This window comes from Drosophila erecta, unplaced genomic scaffold (assembly GCF_003286155.1).
Source record: "Drosophila erecta strain 14021-0224.00,06,07 unplaced genomic scaffold, DereRS2 tig00000000-arrow-pilon, whole genome shotgun sequence".
Lineage (NCBI taxonomy): Eukaryota > Metazoa > Arthropoda > Insecta > Diptera > Drosophilidae > Drosophila > Drosophila erecta.
The window spans coordinates 2,528,055-2,554,938 of NW_020825194.1; the positions used below are offsets into that span (position 1 = coordinate 2,528,055).

General features: G+C 45.1%; 9 protein-coding genes across 12 annotated transcripts; 2 read left to right on the top strand and 7 right to left on the bottom strand.

Moving 5' to 3' along the window:
- On the bottom strand, window positions 1-2,205 carry LOC6554535 (probable glucosamine 6-phosphate N-acetyltransferase). Of its 2 annotated transcripts, none has more exons than XM_026975987.1 (5): window positions 1,907-2,205; window positions 1,111-1,321; window positions 922-1,049; window positions 805-866; window positions 1-745 (listed from the first exon to the last, which is right to left on the bottom strand). In XM_026975987.1, the coding sequence occupies exons 1-5, from the start codon at window positions 1,907-1,909 to the stop codon at window positions 502-504; spliced, it is 648 nt and encodes a 215-aa protein (XP_026831788.1). In that variant the 5' UTR covers window positions 1,910-2,205; the 3' UTR covers window positions 1-501. The 2 variants fall into 2 exon arrangements, with proteins under 2 accessions (XP_026831788.1, XP_001981320.3); XM_001981284.3 differs by lacking the exon at window positions 1,907-2,205 and adding an exon at window positions 1,480-1,578.
- Window positions 2,206-2,348: 143 nt separating this feature from the next.
- Window positions 2,349-3,521, bottom strand: LOC6554536 (complex I intermediate-associated protein 30, mitochondrial). The gene is made up of 2 exons (XM_001981285.3): window positions 2,928-3,521; window positions 2,349-2,869 (listed from the first exon to the last, which is right to left on the bottom strand). The coding sequence occupies exons 1-2, from the start codon at window positions 3,399-3,401 to the stop codon at window positions 2,453-2,455; spliced, it is 891 nt and encodes a 296-aa protein (XP_001981321.1). The 5' UTR covers window positions 3,402-3,521; the 3' UTR covers window positions 2,349-2,452.
- A 175-nt stretch (window positions 3,522-3,696) lies between these two features.
- On the top strand, window positions 3,697-5,194 carry LOC6554537 (dehydrogenase/reductase SDR family protein 7-like). The gene is made up of 5 exons (XM_001981286.3): window positions 3,697-3,955; window positions 4,010-4,153; window positions 4,209-4,425; window positions 4,482-4,727; window positions 4,788-5,194. Exons 1-5 carry the CDS (start codon window positions 3,794-3,796, stop codon window positions 4,997-4,999), a joined length of 981 nt encoding a protein of 326 aa, XP_001981322.1. The 5' UTR covers window positions 3,697-3,793; the 3' UTR covers window positions 5,000-5,194.
- A 5-nt stretch (window positions 5,195-5,199) lies between these two features.
- On the bottom strand, window positions 5,200-14,710 carry LOC6554538. 3 transcript variants are annotated; one of them, XM_015153587.2, is made up of 9 exons: window positions 14,590-14,710; window positions 13,388-13,654; window positions 12,951-13,134; window positions 12,487-12,880; window positions 11,408-12,431; window positions 10,961-11,214; window positions 10,181-10,899; window positions 9,953-10,118; window positions 5,200-9,633 (listed from the first exon to the last, which is right to left on the bottom strand). In XM_015153587.2, exons 2-9 carry the CDS (start codon window positions 13,488-13,490, stop codon window positions 7,846-7,848), a joined length of 4,632 nt encoding a protein of 1,543 aa, XP_015009073.1. In that variant the 5' UTR covers window positions 13,491-13,654; window positions 14,590-14,710; the 3' UTR covers window positions 5,200-7,845. The 3 variants fall into 3 exon arrangements, with proteins under 3 accessions (XP_015009073.1, XP_026831787.1, XP_001981323.1); XM_026975986.1 differs by having other exon boundaries at window positions 13,388-13,678; XM_001981287.3 differs by having other exon boundaries at window positions 13,388-13,678; window positions 14,024-14,710.
- Window positions 14,711-14,851: 141 nt separating this feature from the next.
- LOC6554539 lies at window positions 14,852-15,553 on the bottom strand. Its single transcript, XM_001981288.3, has 2 exons — window positions 15,374-15,553; window positions 14,852-15,311 (listed from the first exon to the last, which is right to left on the bottom strand). The coding sequence occupies exon 2, from the start codon at window positions 15,292-15,294 to the stop codon at window positions 14,935-14,937; it is 360 nt and encodes a 119-aa protein (XP_001981324.1). The 5' UTR covers window positions 15,295-15,311; window positions 15,374-15,553; the 3' UTR covers window positions 14,852-14,934.
- A 24-nt stretch (window positions 15,554-15,577) lies between these two features.
- On the top strand, window positions 15,578-16,386 carry LOC6554540 (N-alpha-acetyltransferase 40). Its single transcript, XM_001981289.3, has 2 exons — window positions 15,578-16,051; window positions 16,107-16,386. The coding sequence occupies exons 1-2, from the start codon at window positions 15,681-15,683 to the stop codon at window positions 16,342-16,344; spliced, it is 609 nt and encodes a 202-aa protein (XP_001981325.1). The 5' UTR covers window positions 15,578-15,680; the 3' UTR covers window positions 16,345-16,386.
- On the bottom strand, window positions 16,330-17,445 carry LOC6554591 (pterin-4-alpha-carbinolamine dehydratase). Its single transcript, XM_001981290.3, has 3 exons — window positions 17,220-17,445; window positions 16,991-17,141; window positions 16,330-16,699 (listed from the first exon to the last, which is right to left on the bottom strand). The coding sequence occupies exons 1-3, from the start codon at window positions 17,342-17,344 to the stop codon at window positions 16,400-16,402; spliced, it is 576 nt and encodes a 191-aa protein (XP_001981326.1). The 5' UTR covers window positions 17,345-17,445; the 3' UTR covers window positions 16,330-16,399.
- Window positions 17,446-17,564: 119 nt separating this feature from the next.
- Window positions 17,565-18,011, bottom strand: LOC6554592. Its single transcript, XM_001981291.3, has 2 exons — window positions 17,932-18,011; window positions 17,565-17,868 (listed from the first exon to the last, which is right to left on the bottom strand). Exons 1-2 carry the CDS (start codon window positions 17,978-17,980, stop codon window positions 17,645-17,647), a joined length of 273 nt encoding a protein of 90 aa, XP_001981327.1. The 5' UTR covers window positions 17,981-18,011; the 3' UTR covers window positions 17,565-17,644.
- A 123-nt stretch (window positions 18,012-18,134) lies between these two features.
- LOC6554593 (vegetative cell wall protein gp1) lies at window positions 18,135-21,836 on the bottom strand. Its single transcript, XM_001981292.3, has 3 exons — window positions 21,374-21,836; window positions 19,215-19,487; window positions 18,135-18,945 (listed from the first exon to the last, which is right to left on the bottom strand). Exons 1-3 carry the CDS (start codon window positions 21,500-21,502, stop codon window positions 18,307-18,309), a joined length of 1,041 nt encoding a protein of 346 aa, XP_001981328.2. The 5' UTR covers window positions 21,503-21,836; the 3' UTR covers window positions 18,135-18,306.
- Between the last annotated feature and the right edge of the window lie 5,048 nt (window positions 21,837-26,884).

Genomic DNA, 26,884 nt, shown 5'->3' on the forward strand with positions numbered 1-26,884 from the left:
TGTTTGTTGCAGATTCGTATTGGGCTTTAATCGCTTTTGTTGATTAGTGTTAATAACAGTGTATTTATGCGAGTGTTTCAAACTTAAGGCTACTTGATGAAGGTGCTCTTAAAAGGTAATATTACAACCACCTTGCAGTTGATAGTTGAGCCGCACATTCAGTAGCAGAAAGGGGAGAAAAAATTATAAAATTGAGAGTTCTGTAGGGATTAAAAACAGAAAGCAACGTATGTTGCGGTTGTCTTTAACTAAATATCTAATTGTATGTCCTCGCGGGTGGGTGGAAATCACGACCGTCCACAAGGACACCACCGCCAGCCAGCGCTGTCCAAAAATCCATCATGCCCTCAGCGCAATGGAATTTTGGCAATGCCTATGCATTTTATGTTTTGTTAGAATCCAATTTCAGTTTTCTTGCATTGCGCTTCGCGCACTTATAACTTTGAGCTGGGGTGCACCCACTCAAAGCTTGGACTTTGGAGCAGCGTTGGCGGCTAATTGTCAAGAGGCAAAATCGAGGCTCACAGTTTGGCAGGAGTCGCCCACTGTTCCACTGGAGCCGGCTGAGGTAGCATTCCGCTTGAGCGTTGGCCCCTCATCGTAGCGAATGGTCATGGAATTGGAGTTTCCGGGAATGGCCACGTAGCCCAGCGACTCGTAGAACTTGATCAGCTTGTCCTTGCAGTCCAGCGACATTTTGTAGCAGCCCAGTTCCTCGGCCAGCAGCGATACGGTGACCACGATCCTAAATGGTGAGTCGAAGGATTAATATTTCTTCTTGAGAATATGATACACCACGCTTACAGTTTTCCCAGTTGCTTGCCGCGATAGGTGTCATTTACCACCACATCCTCTAGACGACCACGCTGAGGAATAAATAATAGATTAATTTAAGAGATAAAAGTCACCTTCTTCACTTACGACAGCACAGTTATGGATGAACTTGCGCTCAATCACCAAGGATGCAGCTCCAATAATCTCATTCTTGCGGGTGTCCTCAATGACGGTGACAAAGTAATCCCCGCTGGCTTTCATCTGTGAGAAGCGGGCTGGAGAAGATGGACATGGTCAGTACTAATACTTAAATCCGAGCTGAAATTCACGACTCACTCAAGAACTGCGTGCGATTCACATTGCCCACATGGGTGAGTTGGGAGAGCAGCTGCAGGAATCCACGGTCGTAGTCGGTGTCCTTGAGAGGGCGCACTTTCATCCAGGGCTCGCCGGGATTAGCCGCCGATATGAAGGGCTTGAAATTGGCGGGACTGCGATGAAAGTCCAGTTTCAACAGCAGACTGGGATCGTACAGATATGTCTCCTCCTGTAAGATTCAAAGCATAGAAGGGTGAGAGGGTAAGAGTAAATAGAGATAGGCAGCAATCTATGAGTATCAAGTTTCCAATATATGTGCGATATTTCTGAGTGATTTTGCTGATTAGAGATGTTTTCTATAGGCTGAGTTTTAGTGATTGCGACTACCGTAAGTTGCACCATTTTGGCAGTGGACTTCACACGTCAGCAAGTGACGCCGCTGGAGGCAAAACTGAAGGTAAAACTCAGTCAACAGGTAAAAAGGTGGAGCTGCGATAACAGGAATGGTATCAAGAACTGGTTTCTTGCACCCAACACTTTCGATTCGCTGGTGGCCAACTGGTTTTGCCTCATTTGGTATCATTTACGTTCAGTTCTTCTATTTTTGGCGCATAAATTACATAGTACGAGCAAACCGGTGAAGTGCGTAGCTCCACCGACTAGTATTGATTTAGTTTGTTGTGGTTTTAGCCAGGATTAAAGCAAACAACGTGGGCTCGAGGTCGCGGTGACTGAACTGCCACATGGTCACGTTTTTCATACGGCATTATACAAAAAGTATTTATATTTCACTATTTATTTAAAAGCCACTTACCATGATTTTATCTAATGTCTGATAATGATAGTGAAGCACCAATTTACACTTTTTCCCTATCTCCCGCGACAAAACTAACAAATTGAAGCGGAAGTTTTTCCGGCCGCTATTATCGCTCGATGTTTCGGAGCAGACTGAGCGAAAAACGCAAGCCGCACGATATTCACGTAAAATACAGAAAGCCAAGCGCTAATTGGCAGTCAAGAGAGGCTAAAAACCCCTGGAAAAGACATAAAAGCTGCAGTTTCAACGCTAAAATGACCCTGAAGATTCGGCGATGTGAATGTAAACACTTAAACAGCTGATTGCCAAGAGAAGGGTTCTGCAGAAGATAGAAAGAAAGAGATGGCTGGAGAGCAAGAGAGAGAATGGTCAGCTGAGCGTACAGTTGCTCTTGACTAAAAGAGATATTCCATAATTTTATAATATAATAAGGTATATATATGAATCAATATTCAAGGTGCTTTTATTTCTGCTAACCAATCTTTACTGTTCCTCATACGTTTCTACAATTAAATAACACAAACGTAACGTAAGCGGGTTACGTTACGTAGCCACAATGTATTTGGGAGTCTGGTACATTTCGTAGGCGAATTCCTCGCGATGGCTGGGATCGTACTGCAGACCCACATAGTCTATTTCCAGGCCAAACGGACCGTCCATTCCCTTCTTGGCGGCGACGGAGAATCCAAAGTGGGTGATTCTATTCAGCGGTACGGCGCCCTGGCGATCCTGGACACGACCCTTGGAAGAGAGGAAGAACTTGGAGAAGGGAATCTTCGCTATCTGCCAGTGGGGACCACCGCGCGTGTACAGAACATAGTGGTAGATGTCGTTCCACATCAGATCGAAGTAGCCCTCGGTGTGCAGGTTGATCAGGTAGCTGCGACCATCTCCTCGCACCTTCATGATCAGCATGTTGTACTGCGTCCAGTCGTAGGTGGACTCGCGCTTGAAGGATTTCTGAGGAAAATTATGTTTAGGATCGTTACATCCAATGAAAAATCCACAATAAACTCACCCGCACTCTTTTTGTGCGAATGTTCGCGTATCCCGTCCTTTTAATAATGCCATCCTTGGTGTGATTCGAGTTCACTTCGCCATGGAAGAGTCCAGCGCCGGCTGCACTCAGTTCCAGAGTGGCGGTACTCTTGCCCTCGCCGTGATCCGCATCCGTGGTCACCGTCCACTTGTCCAGCACATCGGGCGCCTTGAAATTGAACACCACATCCGTTTCACCCGGCCGGAAGACCAGGATGGGATCACTTTCGAACTGCTCCTTCACCTCCTGGCGCCACAGCTTCATCTCCTCCTTTAGGTCCCTCAATCCGTCCATGATCATCTGCTTTTTCGAGGGCTCCGGCAGCTTGGTCTTGTAGCCGGACTTTTTCTCGCGCTCCCAGAATGTCCGGTGCACGGCGGTGGTGTGGATTTGCTGCTGGACAGCCGGATGGCAGCAGCCCAGGCGGAGTCCTTGTCGCAGGAGGCTATTCATCGTGGCATTGGTTTAATTTAAATTAAATCTTATTTCTTAGCCGCCTCTGCGGCAAAACAACGTAACAAGGAACAGCTGTTCCCAGTTGCCATTCTCTACGAAACAACTGTGCACAGTAGATATTCGATAGATAAGCACTGCTGGAATGTAATAATCCAAATCGAATTTAAATACTTTGCACACTTCATACTACATTAATTTTCACTTTCTATGTGGCGGCTGACTTTGTTATTCTTCCTAAGTCATTGAATGCATTTCTATTCCCCTTAGCTAAGCTTCACTTTGCTTTATTCGTAGTGAATGGCAATTCCAGTTTTGTTGTCATTGCTAATCACTTTGCATTTCGCTTGGAGTTCAAAGGTTTGATAATCGGATCGCATCGGATTGGGAACATGAAAGTGCAGGACATGGACAAATGTGCTCCCAGCAGCGACTGGAACGTGCTTTACTGGGTGCTCGGCACGATCCTGATGCCGGTGGCTCTTCCACTGGCCCTCATTAACATTTGGCAGCGGTTCCAGGCCCAAAAATACCGGAATCAATTGCCCGGAAAGGTGACGAGTAACTTGCTGACTGATGTGCCGGGTAATTATGTAAACTATTTGCAGGTTGTGCTCATCACGGGCGCCAGTTCGGGCCTGGGCGAATCCTTGGCCCACGTCTTTTACCGCGCTGGATGCAGGGTCATTTTGGCGGCACGTCGCACTCAGGAGTTGGAACGGGTTAAAAAGGACCTCCTCGCACTGGATGTGGTAAGTCCTGCCCTCCAAGTTGTGTGTTTACATTGTGAAGCATCAAACCTTTCAGGATCCCGCTTATCCACCGACTGTGCTTCCCCTGGATCTGGCCGAACTGAATTCCATTCCAGAATTTGTCAACCGGGTGCTGGGCGTGTACAATCAGGTGGACATACTCATCAACAATGGAGGGATCAGCGTGAGAGCGGATGTGGCATCCACGGCAGTGGATGTGGATCTCAAGGTGATGGTGGTTAACTATTTTGGCAGCGTCGCTTTAACGAAAGGTAACTAATAAACCCTTTATCCCAGAAAATCAACCAAATCTTGTACTATTCCTCAGCTCTGCTACCTTCGATGGTGAAGCGTGGTAGTGGTCACATCTGCTTCATTAGCTCCGTTCAGGGTAAATTTGCTATCCCCCAGAGAGCTGCCTATTCCGCCTCGAAACATGCCATGCAGGCCTTTGCCGATTCGCTGCGAGCCGAGGTGGCAAATAAGAACATAAACGTGTCCTGCGTGAGTCCTGGCTACATACGCACCCAGCTCTCCTTAAATGCTTTGACGGGATCGGGAAGCAGCTATGGCAGTATGTGAATGTATACCTTATAACAACAAATGAAAGCGTATCTTATTATTTTACTCCCAGAAATGGATGAAACTACGGCCAAAGGCATGTCGCCCGATAAACTAGCAGAACGCATTCTGCAATGCATTCTTCGCAAGGAACCGGAAATTATTGTCAGCGAGTTCCAGGCCAAGGTTGCCTATTACCTCCGTCACCTTTGCCCGAGTCTCTACTTCTGGATCATGGCCAAGCGCGCCATCAAACTGGAGAAAGCTGAGAAAAAGTCTACTTAGGCCTAGAGCATGTTAAGTCAAACGTCCTTAATTATTAGTTTCATTTTTATTGTTAATTGAATTTCGCTTAAAATGAGGAAATTATAAAGTATCGCATATGTGTGTGTTCGGGTTAAAAATGAGTTACATTCGTGTTATTGCCTAACGATAAGATTAATAAATAAAGTATTGTAGTAATCGTAACATAAAGTACAACTGAATTGTCACACATGTGCTTCTTGTTCGCTTGTCTTTAAAAATGTTAAAATGTAATCGTAAAATGCTAGTATTCACTTCTTTGCTCTTCGGTTTCTGTTTTGTTCGATTCAATTAATTTCGTTTGTTTTTCATTCGATTTCTTAAAGACATTTACGCGTTCTTAATTGACAAAATTACATATTATTCATTTAGGTTCTTGGATGGGTGATGCGGTCTTGGACAACATTTAAAACTGGCCATTAACTAGGGGTAGACGATGGTTTCGTGGGGAATCGGGAGACGTACATACGTGTTTATCATTCATTTAGCTAAATTATAAAAAATAGCATTAATCCATCTCATGAAAAGTATAAAAATTAATTACAATTGAGGTACACAATACACATACAGATTTAAAAATCGTTTGCAGTTTTACAATTACATTAATATTTATGTATATTTAGATTAAAATCAATCGGTTCCCTTATGTACAATACACAAAAATTGTTCTTTTCGCGCTAAATAGTCTTTTTGTCACGCTCAAAATACTTCGCTCCATTTCGCTTAGACAATAATCATTTGCATTTAAGTATATACAGTACACACAAACATTGGCAAAATTCATCTCTTTAATACACTGGATAATAAAATGTGACCTTTGGAAATACACGGGATGGGAGTACATGATCCTATAGGTTTCTCTTCTCCAGTTTGAGCTGAAGTATCTCCAAGTACTTCCCATTTGGTTTGCACTCACTAAAATCTATTAGGAAAACATATCCCACTCCGGTGTATCTTTGTGTTTCCTAGTGTTATCTTTTGGTAAGTTTCCATCTTTTGCCTGCCATATTTTGTATAGTTTCGTATTGAAATATGCTGTCGAGACAAGGTAGAAACTAGACTCCTCTTCGACTTCGGGTTTATCAGTATTCATCTTTATGTTAAGCATTTCAAAGCGATTGTCGCGTACTCGTTTTAACTATTTCCGTTTCCGGTTTCTTCACTGGCCAACGCGTTAACTGTCTGTCTGTCTATATACGATATTTTGGGTCGGTTGTGGGGTAATGGGTCCTGGGTCATGGGTCATGGTTCCTGGGTGCTGGGTCTCTTGAGCTGAGCTTTTGGCTTCTATCTTGTATCTGTATCTTGTATATTCCACAAAAATATACCCAAATGCTCGTACAGTTGCAATGGCTATTGCACGCCCCACATGGATGTATGTATATACTCTTGATACGCCTTTGATTTCCTACACGTTCATATAGCTACAAATATCAATTGTTGTCCTTAGCCTAAGATCCTTAATGCTGGGTGTTGGGTGTTGTTGGTGTCTAACTCAGAAGCCGCTGCTCAGTGGCTCGATACGGAATGTGACTCTATATCCTAGGCGCTATGAATATCGATTGGTGTGGGGTGTCTCCTTATTGTTTGCTCTCATTGCTCTAACTGGATTGCATATAAAAACTATGACCATTCGCTATCCTATGTACACTACGGGCTGCTAAGGGTGTCACTATGGGATCGATGCGTGTGTACAGGTGCCGTGCTCGAGGGGATCGGGTGGATAAGTGTCAGTGCTCGGGTGGCTAACTTCCTATGTGGCTGGCTGGGAGTTCTCTAAGACCTACTTTCGATGCATGATGCTTTTGATTTATTGACAGTATCGTTGGTTATCTTTGTATCTAATCCGTACAGCTATTTGCAACTTTACCCGGCTCCCCATTTATATTTTCCTATATGCTACATCTCCAGCTACACCAACCTCTATCTTCCTCTATTCCTTTATTCCTCTCTAATCTCTCTAATCTTAGTTTTGATCTTCAGAAAATATGCAAAGTATTTTGAAATGTTCTCGGCTAATATTTCATCGTTTTAGTTCCTTACTAAAATAGCACCTTGTATTGTTTTGTGTGTCGTCGTAGTTCAGATGAGTAGTGATCGTTGTTCGAAACTTGAAGAGCAGGCAACCTAGGCAGTTAAAGTGTATAGTAGGTACATAACAATGCAGTAATACTGTTTTGAAAACAACTATAGATTTAGAGTATAGACCAAGTTCAGGCAAACGTAAAGAGGGAGCATATGATCAGGTATTTCAATTCGATTTTCTTCTTACAACTGGTTCTGAAATCGAGTATCTGTGAAATGGGACTTTGGCTTTATGTAAAGCTCTTTTAGTTTTGGTTCGATAAGTAGAAAACGTCATTGAATTACGAGCATATGCCCTGTTTCCATTTCATGATTCGATCAAATAGGTAAGGATTGGTGAGATCTCATCTTCATCTATCTCAACTTCTAATCCAACTGTCCAATCGAATCTGGAAACCGGAACTAGAATGCAAACAGTAAACAGTAAACAGTAGAAGGTACAAAGTGCGGTGAGTGCGGCTGCGGTTTGGATTGCGGTGGCATCAGTGGGTGATAGGGTGCCCTAGTGGGTGGTGATGCATTCGAGGTGCTGGGGCGAGCCTTGGTCGGGAGATTTATGGGCGTGTGGAATGCGGTTGAGTGTCTGTTCGTGTGAGTGGGCGTGGTATTTCACATTTTCAGCAGAAACGGCAAGTTTAAGGCAGTGTTATGCAAGTAAACCTATGCGACAATTTGTATAACTAACATTAAGACTTATCACTTTCACTTGGTTGGTTTTGGAAACTGGAACGGGAGAGCTGCCCTTAGCTAACCAGGTTCTCCACATCGGACACAACCACCTCCAGGTCCGAAGGCAGCTCGTTGTTCTCGTTCGATGCTGCTGCGGCTGCGGCTCCTGCAGATGTTGCTGCTGCAGAAGTGGCTGCTGCTCCTGGCTTTCCGGTTGCAGCTCCTGTGCCCGTGGAGCGCGTCCTGAAGTTGTGGAGGCTTCTTCTCGTGGGCTGCGAGGGCGGGTGACGCTGCATGGCGCTGGTGGAGGCGGATTGCTGCAACGCCACTCCGGTGGTTAGGCCTGGAGTGATGGATGAGCTGCTGGTGGCCGTGCTGCTGGAAGATTGGCGAGAGAAACTGGGCGGAGGTGCTCCAGTGCTGGGGACGACACTGCTGTTTGCTCCTCCCAAACTGGCCCTAGGAATGTTGCTAAAGCTATTCCGCGAGTTCCTTGTGGGCGGAACAGGCACTGCCTTTGAGGAGGACACGCTGCTGTCCCTGCGGAGATTGGCATTGGACGAGGAACGTCTCTGTGGCGAGGCGACTGCCATAGTTGGTGGATCTTTCCCGCTTCTGGTGGCTCCACTACCACTTGCCTTCAGGTTCAGACTGCTGCGCTTCTTGTTCTTGGACAGATTCTGGCTGAGATTGATCAGATTCTGAGTGCTGCCAAAGTTCCGCGTGAGATTGACCGATCCGCTGGCCTTGCTGCTGCTCCGGCGAGGAGCGGCCGCAAATGGATTATGGGTGGACAGGGAGTTAGACCTGCGATAGGAGTTCCTCTGGGCAGGAACTGGAGGAGTCACCTCCAAGCTGGCTCTGTTCTGTGAGCTAGGAGCCACTTTGCTGCTACTACTAGGCTTTGAGCTGGAGGCCTCTGCCTGCATGTCCACATTCTCGTAGCAATGTTCCATGGAACGTGGAGGCGTTGGTGGCTTCAAGGTCTCGTAGTTGGGCTCGTTGAGAGTGAGGATCTGGTTATCGTCCTCCGCCTCGTTGCAGAGCAGAAGGGCACTCCTCTTGGCGCGCGTAGACACTTCCTTTGAGGCGGACTGTCCCCCAGTTCGGTTACTAGTCTTTTGGCTTCTCTTTGGCCTTACACCTGCGCCCACCACATGGGTCTTCACTTTCGGTTTCTTGGACAATCTCAGGGAAAACTTGAAGGGCGGCTTGTAAACCACCTGCAGTTTGACCTTCTCGTTGGACAGATTGCCCATGGACTTGGTTTTCTGCGGTGTCTTTTGCACCAGTCTCTCTGGCGTAGATTGCGATTTGCTCATCACCTTGCGAACCCGAGAGCTGTGCTCAATGTGGGACAATGGTTGAGCCACAATGGGCGATTCGAGCAGCCACTTTTGCACCTTGCCAAAGGTGTTGGTATGGTTATTGGTGGTCGACAAGTTGGAGGCATCGTCGCCGTTGTTGTTGCGGTTTGAATAGTCGATGATCTCCTTCATGTGCTTGCCCATCTTCTTGCTGGACTTCTTGGGCTCCTCCTCGAGGGATTTCTTCTTGGCCATCGCTTGGCTTCTAGTGGTCTTCTTTGGCTCCGGATTGGCACTGCTTTTGGCTGCACTTCGGGTGGCAGCTGCAGCAGTGGCTGTTACTCCCGCTCCAGCTACTGTTCCCGTTCCTGGCTTCTTGGTTCGCTCGCCACGAACCTTCTTCTTGAAAGGTACCTTTGTCCTCACGGCTGTATGAACTATCACGCCGTTGTTGTTCTCCGGAAGACGCACTGTCTCCGTGGTGGCGCTGTGTATAATGGTGACGGACTTAAGCTTCAGATTCGACCGCTTCGCCAGCAGCTTTGTGCTCAGCGCCTGTGAAAATAAATGAGGTATTATAATCCAATCAAATTTAAAATAAGGAAAAGAGCAAAGGTAAATGTTTAAATGACTTCTACACTAAAGCTGCCCTCAAATTAGCCACTGACTAGATGCATGTTCTCCAAACACTCTACAGGATTATTGCGGGCACTGAAAGTCTAACTGCTCACCCAAGGCCAAAGCCCTTGCTTGCGCTTTGGCTTCGACCTGATCCCTTAACATTTGCGTTAGAAGTCTCATAAACTTATTGTGCCAAAGAATATTTAATAGTGTATTTAAGAACTTTTCTCCAGTTTCCTGTAATGTTACTTACCAGGAGCAGGATAACGCCCACAGCAGCTAAAGCTACCGTGTACCAGTTGTGCTGCATCCACTTCTTGAAGCTGGCGATGCTCTCTTCGGAAAGCAGGAGCTTGCGCAACGTGGCCAGTGGTCCAGAGGGATCCACCTCTCTGCACTTTTGAAACACATCACAGTATCTTAAAAAATAAACGAATTATTAGTCTCATGAATTGTGGTCTACAGGGCAGACGATACGCACCCATTATAATCATTGCAGGGAGTTCCAGGCTTGGAGTACATATCGGGCACATCGAAGGGCGCCTCATTCCACTCGAAGGAACTGCGGCAGGGACTGTCCTCTCCTGGCAGCTTGCAACACAGCTCACATGACTTGATCCGATCGTCTTGGGGTCCCGGAATACACTGACACGATTCCAGACCATAGGCCAAACAAATGCTACCCGTACAGTCGCCCATGTAGCAGACGAACTCCTTGTTGCAGATGGTTTTGTTGGGTTTGTTCACCGACGGAGGGCACTGCGGCACTCGCCCATCGCAGAATGAAGGATCCCGGCAGCCGTTATCATCCCGACACTTGTCACCGAACTTCAGTTTGCAATCGGTGGTGCAGCAGGGTCCTTGCGAGGGACTGCAGCGGGCATGCGGCGTCAGAGTGCACGGAGTTTCATCCAGACGCGGTTGCCTTGACATGGGAAAGCAGCACGAGTCCTTGCAGTCCTCCTCCCATCCGCAGTCGCACTGCTCGCCCGGCTCCACCACGCCATTGCCGCAAATCGATGACTGCGGCTCTGTGAAACAGCCCTTCATGGAACGTGCCTTGGCATTCAGCACGGGTTCTATTGATTTCAGAGAGCAGGTGCTGAACTTGTTGTTGTTCTTCTTGTCGCCCGAAGTGGCGCGTGCGAACATGATGAAGTTGCCATCCTCGCCACCAGGGGTACACTGCTCCGGATCGTGCTGAAATGGGGGAACACTCTTAGTAACATTTATATTTTATACATATTTGTATACTCCTCACCGGTGATCCAAAGTTGTGGCCAATTTCGTGGGCCAAAGTCACATGGGAGACCGCCGGTGGCACATGCTTTCCATAGTTCAACAGAGTGACAATTCCCGTATTGAGTGACTTAAGGGACCCGCGATAATGACCATTTTTCTCGCAGACTCCGCCGGCATTCTTTAGATCTCCCGTCCAGGCCAAGCCCAAGGTTCCCATCTCGAAGTCACGGTAGGTGAACATGTAGGCCAAGCAAAAGGCGTCGTAGTCCTCCTCTGGTAAAGTAAATCAACATATGTATAATATATTAAAAAGTGCATTTAAATCATACACTCAACACAAATGTAATTAATTAAACAACACAGAAAATGTTATTTGCGTATCAATAAATCAACTCAATTAGTCAGCTCGGGAACTCAAAACTGGATCAATTAATCAGCAAGTCAATTGTAATGTATAATCGCTCACCCGAAAACAGTTCCAGGAACTTTTCCACTCCGTAGTTGCCGGGGAATCGGTAGCTGGGATCCTTCATCGCGTTCATGTTGTGCACCTTGATGCGCTTGATCATAAAGGTGATGTTGTCCGGCTTCCCATCGTTGTTGAAGTCCGTGTTTCGGTAGATCGTGTTGGCCCGCTGCACATGCCGCGTGATGGCCTCTATGGACGCCTCGTCCGAGCCCATCTTCTGGAAGAAGGTGTGATCCGCCTGCAGGTACAGCATGCAGGTGGTCTTGCGATCGTAGAGCAGCCTGGGGGAGCTGTGGATGTCCTCGCCACCCCTTCCGCTCAGCAGATTCGTCATCAGCATGCTATTGAAACTGGGATTGTGCGGATTGGGGGCAAATATAATCTCCGGATTGTAGTTGTTCACAATGATGTTTGGTTTCTTGGTCGCTCCGTTCTTGGTGATGATCTCCACATGCGTCTTGTGGCTGGGGCGGTCGTTGCCATTGTTGTTGTTTCCCAGAAAGAGCGTCGTCCAGTTGGCATTGAAGAAGTTACTGGGCAGCTCGCGGGTGCCATTGTTATTCGGTTCCTCGTAGGGCGTTCCGAATTCCGGTTCGATGGGTCGGTTGTACGTGCTCACAATAATGTTCTTGTGTTTTGTGTACAACTTCCGCACATTGTTATTACCATTATTATTATTGTTGCTGTTGTTGTTGTTGCTGTTATTGTTATTACTATTGCTGTTGGCATTGTTGGTGCCGCTGCTGTAGCTGCGACTTCCCTCGCCGAGATTGGAGGGATTGTAGTTATTTACAAGTATGTTGCGGTTCGACGTGGGCTTAGTCAGCGTGGCCAGGAAGCTCTCGGTGCTGCGCACAGTGCTCCTGGTTGTGGACGTGGTTGGGTGCTTTCGCGGCGACTCCTCGCTCTTGTCCTCTTCGGAGGCAAGGACGCGAAAGTCATCGTTGTAGGGCACCTCCAAGTCCAGCGGCAGGGGCGGATTACGATTGTACGTGGGCGCCGGAGCGTCCGACATGGCCAGCTGAAAGGCAAGGTTCATTAGAATGGAATTCGTATTGTATTCTTAGGATACTCACCTCCTCTGGCAGCCAGCGCTTCTTCCTCAGCTTCTCGCTGGCGCAGTGCGTCTTGGCGGGAGTGGCGGAGTTGAGTCCTCCGCCGGTGAACTGCTGCTTCTGCATATTTACATCACTTAACTTATAGACTATGCTGTGGACACCGCTCTCGGCCAGCTGCTGGGAATACCGGTGCGCCGGCTCGATGTAGTAGTGCTCCGCCTGAGTCTCTATCGTGCCGTCCAACAGGTTGTCGCTGGTGAGGATCGCCTGGACGTGGGCCGCCTCGTCGTCCTCCAGGCTGCCCGTATAAATGCGCGACACATCGTAGTCGATGGGGCCCAGAGTGTTCTCGATCTCCACGTCGTGGGCGAACACCGAGTGCGGCTGTTGACGCAGCACCAGGCGGAAATCTCTGCGGGTTGTAGGAGGTGTCAGGTGATTAAGTGATTACCTTTTTGGCTGCCGATCTCGAGTGCACTCACCTGTCGTGGGCGGAGAAATTCAAGCGGATGGTGTGCGCCAGTCCACTCGCCGAGGTGGTCACCTCTCTCTTCTGCCGGAAGCGAGCCTGCTCCAGGTGCCTGACCTGCGCCGCCTGCAGCACCTGGCGATCGAAGTTCGCCGCCTCCCAGTGCTTGATGTAGGGCGTCAGCCTGTGGGTGTAGCCTGCAAGAAGAAGGGGGCATCTCAGGGGTTAGTGGGAGCGGGAGAAAGCTGCCAGCGGCAATGACAAGATGAAATTTCTCCTAACTAAGTGATGAACAAATTTGTAGGTAGGCTATAGAAAGCAACTGGTTGGGGGGATTACAGTGTACTTAATGAAGCATATATTGATGATATGGAAATAATATACTTGGGGTGCCTTATCAGATTACTTCTCAGATTAAACTTTGGGGATATCTTTGGAAGCCCTACTCACCTGGCAGCTTGAGCGGCGTGGGAATGGCCAGGATCTCGCCGGGCAGCCACAGGAGCCAGAGGAACAGGACCTGGAGCCCGAAGAGGCCCAGCAGCCAGCCCATCGTGGTGCGATCCGGGTAATTCTAGGTGGCCTGGACTACTCGAAGGTTGTGTATTCCGAACTCGACCCCTGCTGCTGCATCACATCATTTGTTATTCGTTATATGTTATTGCTGTGGGATTCGCTGCGAGGAAGTGGCTCCAATCGGTGACATCTCCGCGGGAACTGGAGGAGTGGAGAGTTGAGAATCTAGAACGGTTATGATCGCGAGATGATTGCATTAACGGTCCGGGGCACAAAGAAACTGCATTGCGTATACGCCGTGATTTCGCATCTCCAAGTGGCTTTCACCTTTTACGCGAAATCTTTTGTTCAGCTCGAAAATCTGTGTATTTTTATTCTGTTTTTTTCTTCTTTTTTTGTTTTGCGTCTTTTTGCATAAATGGCAAAAGCAACAAACGGCAAGGGGAAGAAGAAGAGCGTCACAGCATCTCATTAGCACAACACACACACACGCACACACGGAGCAGTGGCGCTCGTATTGGTGTGCCCGTGAAAAATACTGTTAGTTAGGCGCTCTCTTTCATTGCTTACCTCCCTATCTCGCAGACTTATTGGCCAATGAAATTAAATGCATTCTTTGACAACCGTTTAATTGGATAATTATTGTTTTTGCCCAACAAACATACAAGTGTGCCCGTGTGTGTGTGTGTATTCTACCTGAGCTTTGGATTTGGCCAAAAAAAACCCCCTCTCTTTTCACTGCTCTACCCTCTCTTTCTACTCGCTGCTCGCTGTTGTTGTTGCGCTGGTCGCAAACCAAAATAAAATACACGTAAAATTCAATTAGCCACAAATTGTTGCACTCTTTTTTCCCGTTTGCGTTAATTGGATTTGCGGAATTTAGCCAAATATATTGGACAAAACACACACCACGCACACACACAGGGATAACAATCGACCTCCGTTAATGGCGTAAATGGTATAAGCCAGTCGCAGGTTTTTTTCTATTTTTTTCGTTGTTGCCACGGCCTAAAACCTGTTCTTCTGCCCAATCATCCAGGCCTAAATCGAGCAAATTTCATGACTTCCCGTGCCGTTTTTGGATTTTCTGATCGGTTGATCTTAGCTTTAATTAACTTATTTGCTTGGCTGCTTACTTTTCAGTCACTGGAGCACTTGCATTACAATTGCTTTTTCTGCGCTTTTAACAACTTTTTTCGACCACCTTACCATCCACCAAGCAGTGTGACCGCACCACGTATTGACCGTTAAAATGTCGGGCTCAGAAAAATACACTTTGCTGTCGAAAAATACCGTAAACGTACTTTGAGCTGAACTTTTAGCCGGGACTCGAACCACCTCATAGTGGGCCTAAAGCAAATATTCAGAAGATTATAGAGCTGATATAAAAGTAAATGCTTTTCATTTCGAGGTAATTGCTTTTAATTGTTACCCACTCCGCATTCAACAATAGTGTTTAGATAAGGTAGCTTAACGATAAGTTAACATTTAAGGGCTCCTTTGACCAGTGCCTGCTGCTTTTGGATGCCCGTTCTCAGTTTATCCGCATTCTTTTCCAGCTTGGCATAACATTCCTTGAGCTGATTTCTTTGAGCCTCCAGATCTTCCTCGGTGGCCGAAAGCTTCTTGACCTTCTGGTCGTACTCGTCGAACACCTGCCACCAAGTGGGAAGGGATAGGTTCTCCGGTTCAGTCAGAAGCGCGTGCTCCAAGTCGGAGTTGTCCGTGGGTCCGCTTATCGTGGGCTGATTGACCTCGAAGGTTTCCATGTCCGCCAGCATTTCCTCCACACTTGGAGCCGTGGGTGGGGGCTCTACTTTGGGCTTGGCCTTCCTAAACATCCTGCGTCTCCTAGAAACTAAAATTTATAGAACTGGAAACGTCAGCACTTGTTGAATTTGGGATTTGGGTGATGGTAACCTGAAGTAGCAAGTCCCGTGGGCTTAATAGTAGTAAGAGTAATTAAAATATTAATAATTTAGTAATAAATCTGTATTTATTCCGTAAAAAGGTATTTAATCAATTTTCTGTAATTGTTTACAAAACAGTGGTAAATAATAAGGTGGCCGGGAATAAGAATTTCAAAAATACCAACTGCAGCTAATCGGAGTAATCGATAGCAACTTCGATATGAACTTTAACAGTTTGTTTACCACTCTATGTCATCCCTAATTTGCGCGGCATAGTTTTAGACCAATTGCCATTTCTACAGAATTTTAACCAAATTATGCGGAATCAGGACGAACTAAGTCAGGGCGCCAAGCAGAGGTTTGTGGAGACGGCTGCCAGGGCCAAGAATCCCCTGGAATCTCTCAGCTACCAAAGCTACAAGGCCCCCAGCGGAGAGGAATTCAAACTGATCTGCCGAGCGAAGTCGGATGCGGACTCCAAACTGCTGAAATGGGCTTTTAAGCTGGCCGAGACGAACGTGGGACCCTACTACAAGCAACTCAAGATGGGCTGGCAACCCAAGATCAAAGCCGCCGAGCTGAACAAGAACTGGGCGCGCTACTTAGTGGCCCAGAACGAAAAGAAGGAGAACGTGGCCTACGCGATGTTCCGCTTCGACATGGATCACGGAGATTGTGTCCTCTATTGGTGGGTATTCGTACGTAAATCCCTAATACAATAACTTAGTAGAACTGTCTTCCAGCTATGAAATGCAAGTGGCTGCAGAGCATCGAAGAAAAGGCCTGGGAAAGTTTATTATGAACACCCTGGAGGACTGTGCTCGCCTGTGGCACCTGGAAAAGGTTATGCTGACCGTTCTGAACAACAACGAAGCCTCCCTTTCCTTCTTCAAGCAACTGGGCTACGTCAAGGACGAGATTTCCCCAGATGTCCTGGAACAGGCCGATTACCAAATCTTCAGCAAATCGATGCTGAGCTGAGTATTTATTGGACACCGGAGATTATAGACATTTAGCAACTAGTATAACAACGCATTTATCTCAACAAATTGGCCGTGGTCTCCAAGTGAGTGGCCATGCGAATGTCCTGCGAACTGAGGCCACCCACATCGTGTGTGGACAGGGTCACGTCCACCTTGTTGTAGCAGTTGAACCACTCGGGATGGTGATTGATCTTCTCGGCCAGCAAGGCCACGCCCGTCATGAAGCTGAAGGCCTGGTTGAAGTCCTTCAGCACGAACTGCTTGAAGATGGCGTCGCGACCTTCCACCAAAGTCCAGCCAGCGTCCAGCAGGGGCTGCAGCTTCTCGGCACGCTCTTGTTCGTTTAGTCGCACCTGCACGGAGGCCAGACACAAGTGAGTGGAATTGAGTCATGTTATAAACTAAGGCTTTTGTGTAGGTCGCTTAAACATCAGTTCTCAGCGTTATTAGCTGGTATTAGAAGAGGAATACCTCCATTCCTGGCCAGAATCGGAGAGAGTTAAGTTCGTAGGGCATAAAGCACTTTCCGAAAGTCAAAATCCGGCCTTGGGGGCTCGCTTTCAGTTGAAGGCGATAAGAGAAGCACTCGATTTCGCTGAGACTTCATCACCTTGATCTCAAACTCACTTTCGAAGCGTACTTACCACCATTTTGCGCTTTTTCGTTGGGATTGCGGTTGCTGGGGCTTCTGTGGTTGGGATGGTGTGGATTCTACGGAGATTTGGACGGCCACCAGTTGCTGCCTGTGCTGCTTCTCTCGCTGCTGGCGAATACAGAACTGAGATTTGCGACAGGCTGCGCGAAAAATAAAGCTTCGATTTAAGTTTGGTATTTTTACCCCTCCCCGTCCCTTTTTCATTCGGCAGTGACTACCTTCTACTCGTTGCTGTTGTTGCAGTGGCGCGGGATAAACCAGATCGGTGGCTACTGGCAAGCAGGTTGGCCACTTTCAGGCAGCGCGGCTTAATCACATTCTGGGCGCATTTAATTGTTAACATTTTCGATTTGAAACTCGTTTGTTGTTAGCTGCCGTTTTTGTTGCTGTTGCTATCGGCGAGGAACAGCTGACTTGTGCCTATGTTACCTAACATTTACTTAACAGGCAGCTGTTGAAGATGCCAACTTGTTTTGCGAATGCAGGCTAGCAACATAACTGTTTAACAGCCCGCGAAATTTGAATTTGGATTTCTTAGGCGCTTAATACACATTTATTTTATTTAGTTTATTTATTTGACCGCGCGGATTATATGAGGTGCTAATTTATAGGTTCGCTTAATGATAGTGCTGGCATATGGCTATTACTTGTGCACCACGTTCTCCGTCTCCCCATTTCCGTAGTAGTCGTAGTCCGAACTGGCCGTGGAGGTGGCCAGCTTGGGATGGTCGGTGGTGGTGACTGTGTGAACGGTGGGTCCATCAGCAGTGACCACCTCAGGCGCCACAGAGGTTGTCTTCTTCCAACGCAAGCTGTAGCGACTGCGGATGAACGAGGGCTTGGTCACCACAACCGAGTCACCAAGGGCTGCATATCAGATATTTTTACTCATTTGGAATTCAAAGACCAAAGACCAGTGTTGTAGCTCACCCATTCCGATGAGGCAACAGCAGAGGATCAGGAGCAGTGCCAGCTTCATTCTGAGTTCCCTGTGCGATGTGAACTGTAACTCTTCCCAGCTACTCGACTGCCTTTATAGTCGCATCGGAGCTGAGATAAACAGCTCCCAATTCCCCGTCGTAAGCGAAAGCATCCCCTGGATGATTCCCAGGGGAACTGGACACCCATGCAAGTTCAATCACCGCCAGTGCGATTTCATGTTTTTTATTCGTTATCTCTGAATGAACTCTTACTTTAGCTTACGGGTTAAGGCGACATTGTACAATCGAATCGATATTATGCCTAAGCGAAATGGTAATAAATACGTGTGTGCAATCTGGGCAACCGGCCTCACTCGGCTTTCACTCAGTTGTCCGCTTCCGGCTTGCGATCCGGAGAAGCTTCCGCTTCTGGTTCCGGTTCCGCGGGCCGCGGACGCTTGGGACCGGAGGGTATTGGCGGAGGTGGAACATCCGGCACCGCGCTGTTTTTGCTCTCCGATCCGTTGCGAATGTCCTCGAAGCTGGGCTGCGCCGGCTCCAGATTCTCCAGGGGAAGTGGCTGTGGCTGTTGCTGTGGCTGTGGTTGTGGTTGAGCTGGACTCTGTACGGGATTCTGCGGCTGCTCCAGTTGCTCGCGCGGCAAGGTGGCTCCGCGCACGGGGTAGCCCTGGGTGGGATAGTAGTCGTACGGTGGCAGGTAGTTCTGCCTAATGTAGCCCGCCTGGTCGTAGATCACTGGGTACTGGCTGTACGGATAGGGGGGCAGGTGCATGGGCTGTCCTCTGAACTGGGAGGGCAGTGGAATAAGCATGGGCGGCAGTCCGTGCTGATTCAGCGGCAGGGGCATCTGCTCCTTGGGCATCTCCTGGCGCTCCACGGTTCCCGGTGGCGACGCCGCCTGGGGCTGCTGCTCCACTGGCGTCTCCACGGCTGGTTGGGGCTCATATGGAGTTCCGGGATAGCCAGCGGGATACTGGGCGGCAGTCGGCAGAGGGTACGGGAGCTGTAAGTTAAGGTTTCAATATACTTTTAGAGTGTGGATGATTGCTCAACACAGACGTCGTTTTTAGATAAAGTGAGCTTCTTGAGTACAGACTTATAAAAGCCCAGCTTATTACCGATTATAAAGTTAATCATTGGCTGCTTATAGCCAACAGTAATTCAAACTTGGGAAATATTTCGTTAAGCCTCGCAAAATGAATAAATTGATTTAGTACTGTTGGCCACTTTGAACGAGTTCCTGATGAGGATTGCAAGTACTTGTAAACTCACCCTCTCGTTGGGCGTCAGTCCCGGGACAATCGGTTGGCCGAACCTCACGATCGGAGGACTGTAGAATCCGTAGGGATTGAAGGGTCCGAAGGGGGCGTAGCCCGGCTCATGGATGGTGGGCTGGATGACCGGGTAGGCGCGACTGGAGGTCAGGTTGTCGTCGGTGGTGATGAGTGCGTTGTAGACCTTGGGCTTCTTCCTCAGGCGACGGGCGGCTTGCGAGGAATCGGTCCAAAGAATGAGTCCCAGTAGCAGGAGAATCAGAACGGTGTGCTGCCGAGAATGGAAACCGAAATCGAAATCGGCGGTTATACATAGAAGTTTATACAAGTATCTGGTGCCCATTGACAGCTGTCCCTGGGATTTGTCACTACTGCTGGATCGCAATCAATGAAAAGCATAATCTGTCTAATTGATCGCCATATCGACAATCAATCAATGAATTGTTTGGACTACGCACAATGTGTGTTTGTGTTTGTGTTCGTGGTCGGACGGAAGTTGGGAGCTGGAACGCTGGCTGCTCTACAGGGAAGCTTGTTAGTAATGGCTCCGAAACGTATATATGGACTGACTCCCCGGCCAGAAGAAACCCACGACTTTCAAATACCAGCACTGCAGTCGCCGAAACAATCAACACATGTCAGCCTTTGTTGCGAATTCTCTACACTTCATTAGTTTTGAATTGAAATGTAGATTGTTCCTTTAATTGGATTACGGAGCAGCCGATCGAACCGGACGGTGCTGCTACTTCACACTGAGCGAAAATAGTCCATAAAGAACTGGTATCTCGTGCACATGTGGATTCTACTGATAACCAATTCTTTGCCACTGCGCGGGTTCAAGTGGAGCTTTTTCTCGAGCCTTTTCCTCGGAGAGATGGCGTCTAGGTCCGGTTAGACGAGTTGCCCATGGAGGAGGAGTGGTAATGCAGCTGGCACTGGAGCATGGAAATGCGGTGGAGCGATCTGCGGAACTGTGACCGCGTTTCTGATCTTGATCCCCCGATCTCCGGATCCCCGGATGCCCGGGGGCCGCACTCTAATTGCCGCTATTGGATTACCCAGACATCCAAGTCGGCTGGGGCTGGGCCGCCCTCCTCCTTGGAGCGCTGATTGTTGTTTGTATTGTGTTTGTGCTCCAAGAGACTGACTGACTGGCTGACTGGCTGACTGGCAATTTGCCTTGCTTTCCAAGCATTTCACTTTGACTTTCCTCACCCACTCCCGCTGGCCGTGGTCTTTTCTCTCGCTTCGAGGGAGCAATTTTCAACGCTTTTCCTTTTCATTTTCTAGCTCGATATCGTTTTCGATTTCGTGGGCATCTGGCAGCAGTGAAATTAAATGGAGTCAGCTCGAGTCAGCAGACAATAATCGGTGATCAAGTGCACTCCAAGCCACGAAATTGGGCCACCTCGAGTGCCATTGTGACGCGCGTTAAAAGTGATAGTTCCAAATGGTTCAATGGCTCGGAGTCGCCTCTTGGCCATGGGTGTTTCCATAGGCTCACTGGCGTTCCGGCAAATCCAGGTGGGTGGTCACTCGGAGGTGTCAGTGGAGGACTGAGTGACGAGCCTACTTGACCTATAGACGATCTTACAACCTCGCAAAGAAGCTGAGTCAGTTTAGAAGTTTTGCTTTACACTTGATTGTTTGATGGATTGTTGTTCAGTTTTATAATTGCTTAATTGTTATTTGTATTTAATTTAAAATAAGCTGCTTAGATCTGGACTTTAGAAGTATTCTGAGTGTACGTACTCCATTATAACAAATGAAAGCTCGTTCTATGTGCCATTTTTCGTTCTATTTTAATAGCTTTTATTGCGAGACATATGGTCAAAATCAGGAATTAGCTTTGAGCTACTGCCACTTTAGGTTCAGTGGATGTGAGCCTGCATTGCACATGGCTCGCTGGTGGCTGACTCAGAGGCAAATCGCGTTGGATTCATGGCTAAGACCAGTTCAAAGGCAATGAAGGCAGTGGCGTAACCTTAAACCTGAGTCTAAACTGGATCTTGGCTGAGTCTTTGATGGAATCTTAGACGGGCCAGCGAAAGTGAAAGTGCCCGGAAAGTTTGCCCACCAAAAGGTCCCTTGTGTAACTCGATGGGTATTTAATTCAATGATCAATCAGTGAATAAAGTTATCACAGACGCCGCTTACCTTTTCCATTTGCATATTGGCCGTGTGTTTTGTTTTCCCCTTCTTGTGAACTGTTTCCTTGGATTTACGTATGCAAGTGACGCAGTGTGCAGTGTCAGGAAGCTCCAGAAAATCCAAAAAATATATCATAAATTGTCTGATTCGCACTTCGCAAATGAAATGTCTTTAAGAATGCACAATTTGTTTAGCGACTGGCCGCCGACACGGAATGACTTTGAAAACAAGTTGCAGCAAATGATAATGTGCATGAAGTGCAGTTCACTCCGGAGAACACAGATCACGATTTGAATTCAGCTGGGCTGACTTGAGTGGGATTCAGTTGAGTTGTTGAGTTGACTTCACGCGGAGACTGCCGACGACCGACTGACTCTTTTTGCGGCTGCGCACGCGCGTTTCTTGGCTTTCGGTGGCGTTTCAGTGGGTTTCTGGCGACTTAAAGCGAACGCTGGGCGCGCTCCATGGACAACCTTTTATACCTTCGGTACCAGTGGCCATGGTGGCCGTGGTGGCCATGGTGGCCACAGTGGTGGCAATGAAAAGCTGACTAAAAGGCTTGCAAATAAGCATCTGTGTTGGCTTTAGGCCATTTTTATGGGCGTACGAACAGGAACTTCTTGGAGTTGGCCTACTTTCAGCTAGCCTTGCATCGGGTGTAATGACTTTTTTATGGCTTTTCAGGAGTAATAAAAATATATTTTATAGCTTCTAACAACTAGCTCTAACATGAATAGAATGGGTTAATAGCGCTAATAGGGAAGGATTCAGTTTTAGTTACCTTTTTATTTATTTTTACTGGCAAATAGAACGAATAAACGAATTATTGCTCATACGCCATGGTGTCTTCATATAAAGGGAAGTTTTGCACATAAAGACATAATAGGACATATAAGGAAAGGTCTCTTATCTTTTCCAGCATCATTTCACTCAGGGCATTTGCACTTCGACTGAATGGAAACCGCAGCACCATCTGAACATATCCAAATGCTTTTCCATTGGAGGCGGCGTTTTCATTAGCTTCGACTTAAGTGCTCGGCGGCGTCAAATGAATGCAATAAACCCGGCGAAAGTGTAGAATAGGGGCGTAATGAACAGCGAACTGGGCTAGGAATTCGTTCAGCTCTCGACACTCTGCAATGCAATTGTCAATTGGCAGTTGTGGTCACAACAAGTCTTTATTCTCGGCCAAAACAAACGGGCTTACGGGTTTCACTTTCGTTGCAAAGTTCAGAATGGCCGTTCATTTTGCACTATAAAAGTGGTTTTAGTCATTCCACGCTAGCTGTTGGGCCCTCGACTCTCTGTTGTTTACCATATTGTTTATTAAACAAGGTTTATATTTGCACTGACACTGCGAGAAAAACTACCTAACTATAAGATAATTCTGGTGTTCATATTGTATATATTATAATTCATAATTTAATATTATTGTTGCTTGTTAGTTTGTAACAGCACTTGTTACAATTTTCGGAGGCTTATAGCTTTTCCTTGAGTGTACACCTCCATCTGCAGCGTGATAGTTTGTTTTCATTTGGCGCAGTCACGTTCACAGCCGAAAGGTGATAAGAGTGATCTGATCCGATCCGACCCGGTCCCTCAACCACTCTCGAGTCCCGAAAACTTGGAGATCTGCTGGGGCTGTTTGATAGACCACTGTGGTGGGCGGATTTCCCCTTGACTGGCGGAGGAAGTTTCACTTTCCCTTTTTCTGTTTTGATTGGCACAATGAGTCTACGAACTCTGGTGACCCCAGACTAGATTTAATTTTACTGGCTTAAAGCTTTTCCACCATACATATATGTATCTTCAGATGTATATAGGAAAAAAGTAAAAAAAAAGCTATTTGGTGAGACTAAAAAAGAAAACGAGGAATATTGTGTTTGCGTTCTTAAACTGATTTTGATTTCGTTACTAGACGACAGATGGCGCCACTGCATGAAATAGCCAGGTCTCGCTCTCTCGGTTTCGCCGCCAAACAACAGATGGCGCAAGTTCAGTTTGAAACTTTGGTTCAATCGGAATTTGCTCAAAGTCGCGTCGCAAACAGACTTGTTGATAGCCTTGCATCTGAATTCTGGCATCTGAAAGCTGGGTCTATCGTTGCTTGATAAGGATAATAGGTGGGACAGTCGATGGAATGTTAACTTTATTTTGAATGCTTCGAAGCGTACTGCTCGTATAAAAACGGCTGCTGAGCTGTGCAAAAAATGCAGTTGCAGTTGTGACAAGGTAAAATACACCACCATGAAGGTTCTTAGTATTCTTCTTTTGGCTTGTGGTCTGGTTTTTTCCATGGCTGATCACCATCACCACAAAACTAATACCCCCGACGATATCGTAAGGATGTACGTGGAGTATATGCACACTGTGGATGGGACTCCTACTCGATTGCCGGCCAGCAGAACAAGCCTTCCGAAACCAACCAAATCGCTTGTCTAAAGTTTAACTCGTAAATAAATTATTTGTTAAACGGCCCAAATATTTTAACTGTCTAGCAAGCCCTTTAGCTCGTTGGCGTAAACTATTTTATTGCACCTCGCCTTTTCTCAGCACCAGATGGCGCCAGGTCATGGCTGATGTTCTAAGCTCCATAACTCAACTTATCTTAATCGGATTTTGAAGTGGCATACCTCTAAATGTTTCTGGCGCAATTCTCTAAAAATCTGCATTCAAATTTAGAAATCTATTTTTTTTTAATTTTTTGGTAATTTTTCTGATGTAGAAATTCCAAAAAATTAAAAAATGTCCCAAGGCTGATGTTATAAACTCCATAACTCTACTTATCTTAATCGGATTTTTAAGTGGCATACCTCTAAATGTTTCTGGCGCAATTCTCTAAAAATCTGCATTCAAATTTAAAAATATTTTTTTTTTTAATTTTTTTGTAATTTTTCTGATGTAGAAATTCAACAAAATTAAAAAAGGTCCCAAGGCTGATGTTCTGAACTCCATAACTCAACTTATCTTAATCGGATTTTTAAGTGGCATACCTCTAAATGTTTCTGGCGCAATTCTCTAAAAATCTGCATTCAAATTTAGAAATCTATTTTTTTTTAATTTTTTGGTCATTTTTCTGATGTAGAAATTCAAAAAAATTAAAAAATGTCCCAAGGCTGATGTTATAAACTCCATAACTCTACTTATCTTAATCGGATTTCGGAGTGGCATACCTCTAAATGTTTCTGGCGCAATTCTCTAAAAATCTGCTTTCAAATTTAAAAATATTTTTTTTTTTAATTTTTTTGTAATTTTTCTGATGTAGAAATTCAACAAAATTAAAAAAGGTCCCAAGGCTGATGTTCTGAACTCCATAACTCAACTTATCTTAATCGGATTTTTAAGTGGCATACCTCTAAATGTTTCTGGCGCAATTCTCTAAAAATCTGCATTCAAATTTAGAAATCTATTTTTTTTTAATTTTTTGGTCATTTTTCTGATGTAGAAATTCAAAAAAATTAAAAAATGTCCCAAGGCTGATGTTATAAACTCCATAACTCTACTTATCTTAATCGGATTTCGGAGTGGCATACCTCTAAATGTTTCTGGCGCAATTCTCTAAAAATCTGCTTTCAAATTTAAAAATATTTTTTTTTTTAATTTTTTTGTAATTTTTCTGATGTAGAAATTCAACAAAATTAAAAAAGGTTCCAAGGCTGATGTTCTGAATCCATAACTCAACTTATCTTAATCGGATTTTGAAGTGGCATACCTCTAAATGTTTCTGGCGCAATTCTCTAAAAATCTGCATTCAAATTTAGAAATCTATTTTTTTTTAATTTTTTGGTCATTTTTCTGATGTAGAAATTCAAAAAAATTAAAAAAGGTCCCAAGGCTGATGGTTTTAACTCCATAACTCAACTTATCTTAATCGGATTTTTAAGTGGCATACCTCTAAATGTTTCTGGCGCAATTCTCTAAAAATCTGCATTCAAATTTAAAAATATTTTTTTTTTTTAATTTTTTTGTAATTTTTCTTATGTAGAAATTCAAAAAAAATAAAAAAGGTGCCAAGGCTGATGGTTTTAACTCCATAACTCAACTTATCTTAATCGGATTTTTAAGTGGCATACCTCTAAATGTTTCTGGCACAATTCTCTAAAAATCTGCATTCAAATTTAGAAATCTATTTTTTTTTAATTTTTTGGTCATTTTTCTGATGTAGAAATTCAAAAAAATTAAAAAATGTCCCAAGGCTGATGTTTTAAACTCCATAACTCTACTTATCTTAATCGGATTTCGGAGTGGCATACCTCTAAATGTTTCTGGCGCAATTCTCTAAAAATCTGCATTCAAATTTAAAAATATTTTTTTTTTAATTTTTTTGTAATTTACCTGATGTAGAAATTCAAAAAAATTAAAAAAGGTCCCAAGGCTGATGGTTTTAACTCCATAACTCAACTTATCTTAATCGGATTTTTAAGTGGCATACCTCTAAATGTTTCTGGCGCAATTCTCTAAAAATCTGCATTCAAATTTAGAAATCTATTTTTTTTTAATTTTTTGGTCATTTTTCTGATGTAGAAATTCAAAAAAATTAAAAAAGGTCCCAATGCTGATGGTTTTAACTCCATAACTCAACTTATCTTAATCGGATTTTTAAGTGGCATACCTCTAAATGTTTCTGGCGCAATTCTCTAAAAATCTGCATTCAAATTTAAAAATATTTTTTTTTTAATTTTTTTGTAATTTTTCTTATGTAGAAATTCAAAAAAAATAAAAAAGGTGCCAAGGCTGATGGTTTTATCTCCATAACTCAACTTATCTTAATCGGATTTTTAAGTGGCATACCTCTAAATGTTTCTGGCGCAATTCTCTAAAAATCTGCATTCAAATTTAAAAATATATTTTTTTTTTTAATTTTTTTGTAATTTTTCTGATGTAGAAATTCAAAAAAATTAAAAAATGACCCAAGGCTGATGTTCTAAGCTCCATAACTTAACTTATCTTAATCGGATTTTTAAGTGGCATACCTCTAAATGTTTCTGGCGTAATTCTCTAAAAATCTGCATTCAAATTTAGAAATCTATTTTTTTTTAATTTTTTGGTCATTTTTCTGATGTAGAAATTCAACAAAATTAAAAAAGGTCCCAAGGCTGATGTTCTGAACTCCATAACTCAACTTATCTTAATCGGATTTTTAAGTGGCATACCTCTAAATGTTTCTGGCGCAATTCTCTAAAAATCTGCATTCAAATTTAAAAATATTTTTTTTTTTTAATTTTTTTGTAATTTTTCTGATGTAGAAATTCAAAAAAATTAAAAAATGTCCCAAGGCTGATGTTCTAAGCTCCATAACTTAACTTATCTTAATCGGATTTTTAAGTGGCATACCTCTAAATGTTTCTGGCGTAATTCTCTAAAAATCTGCATTCAAATTTAGAAATCTATTTTTTTTTAATTTTTTGGTCATTTTTCTGATGTAGAAATTCAACAAAATTAAAAAAGGTCCCAAGGCTGATGTTCTGAACTCCATAACTCAACTTATCTTAATCGGATTTTTAAGTGGCATACCTC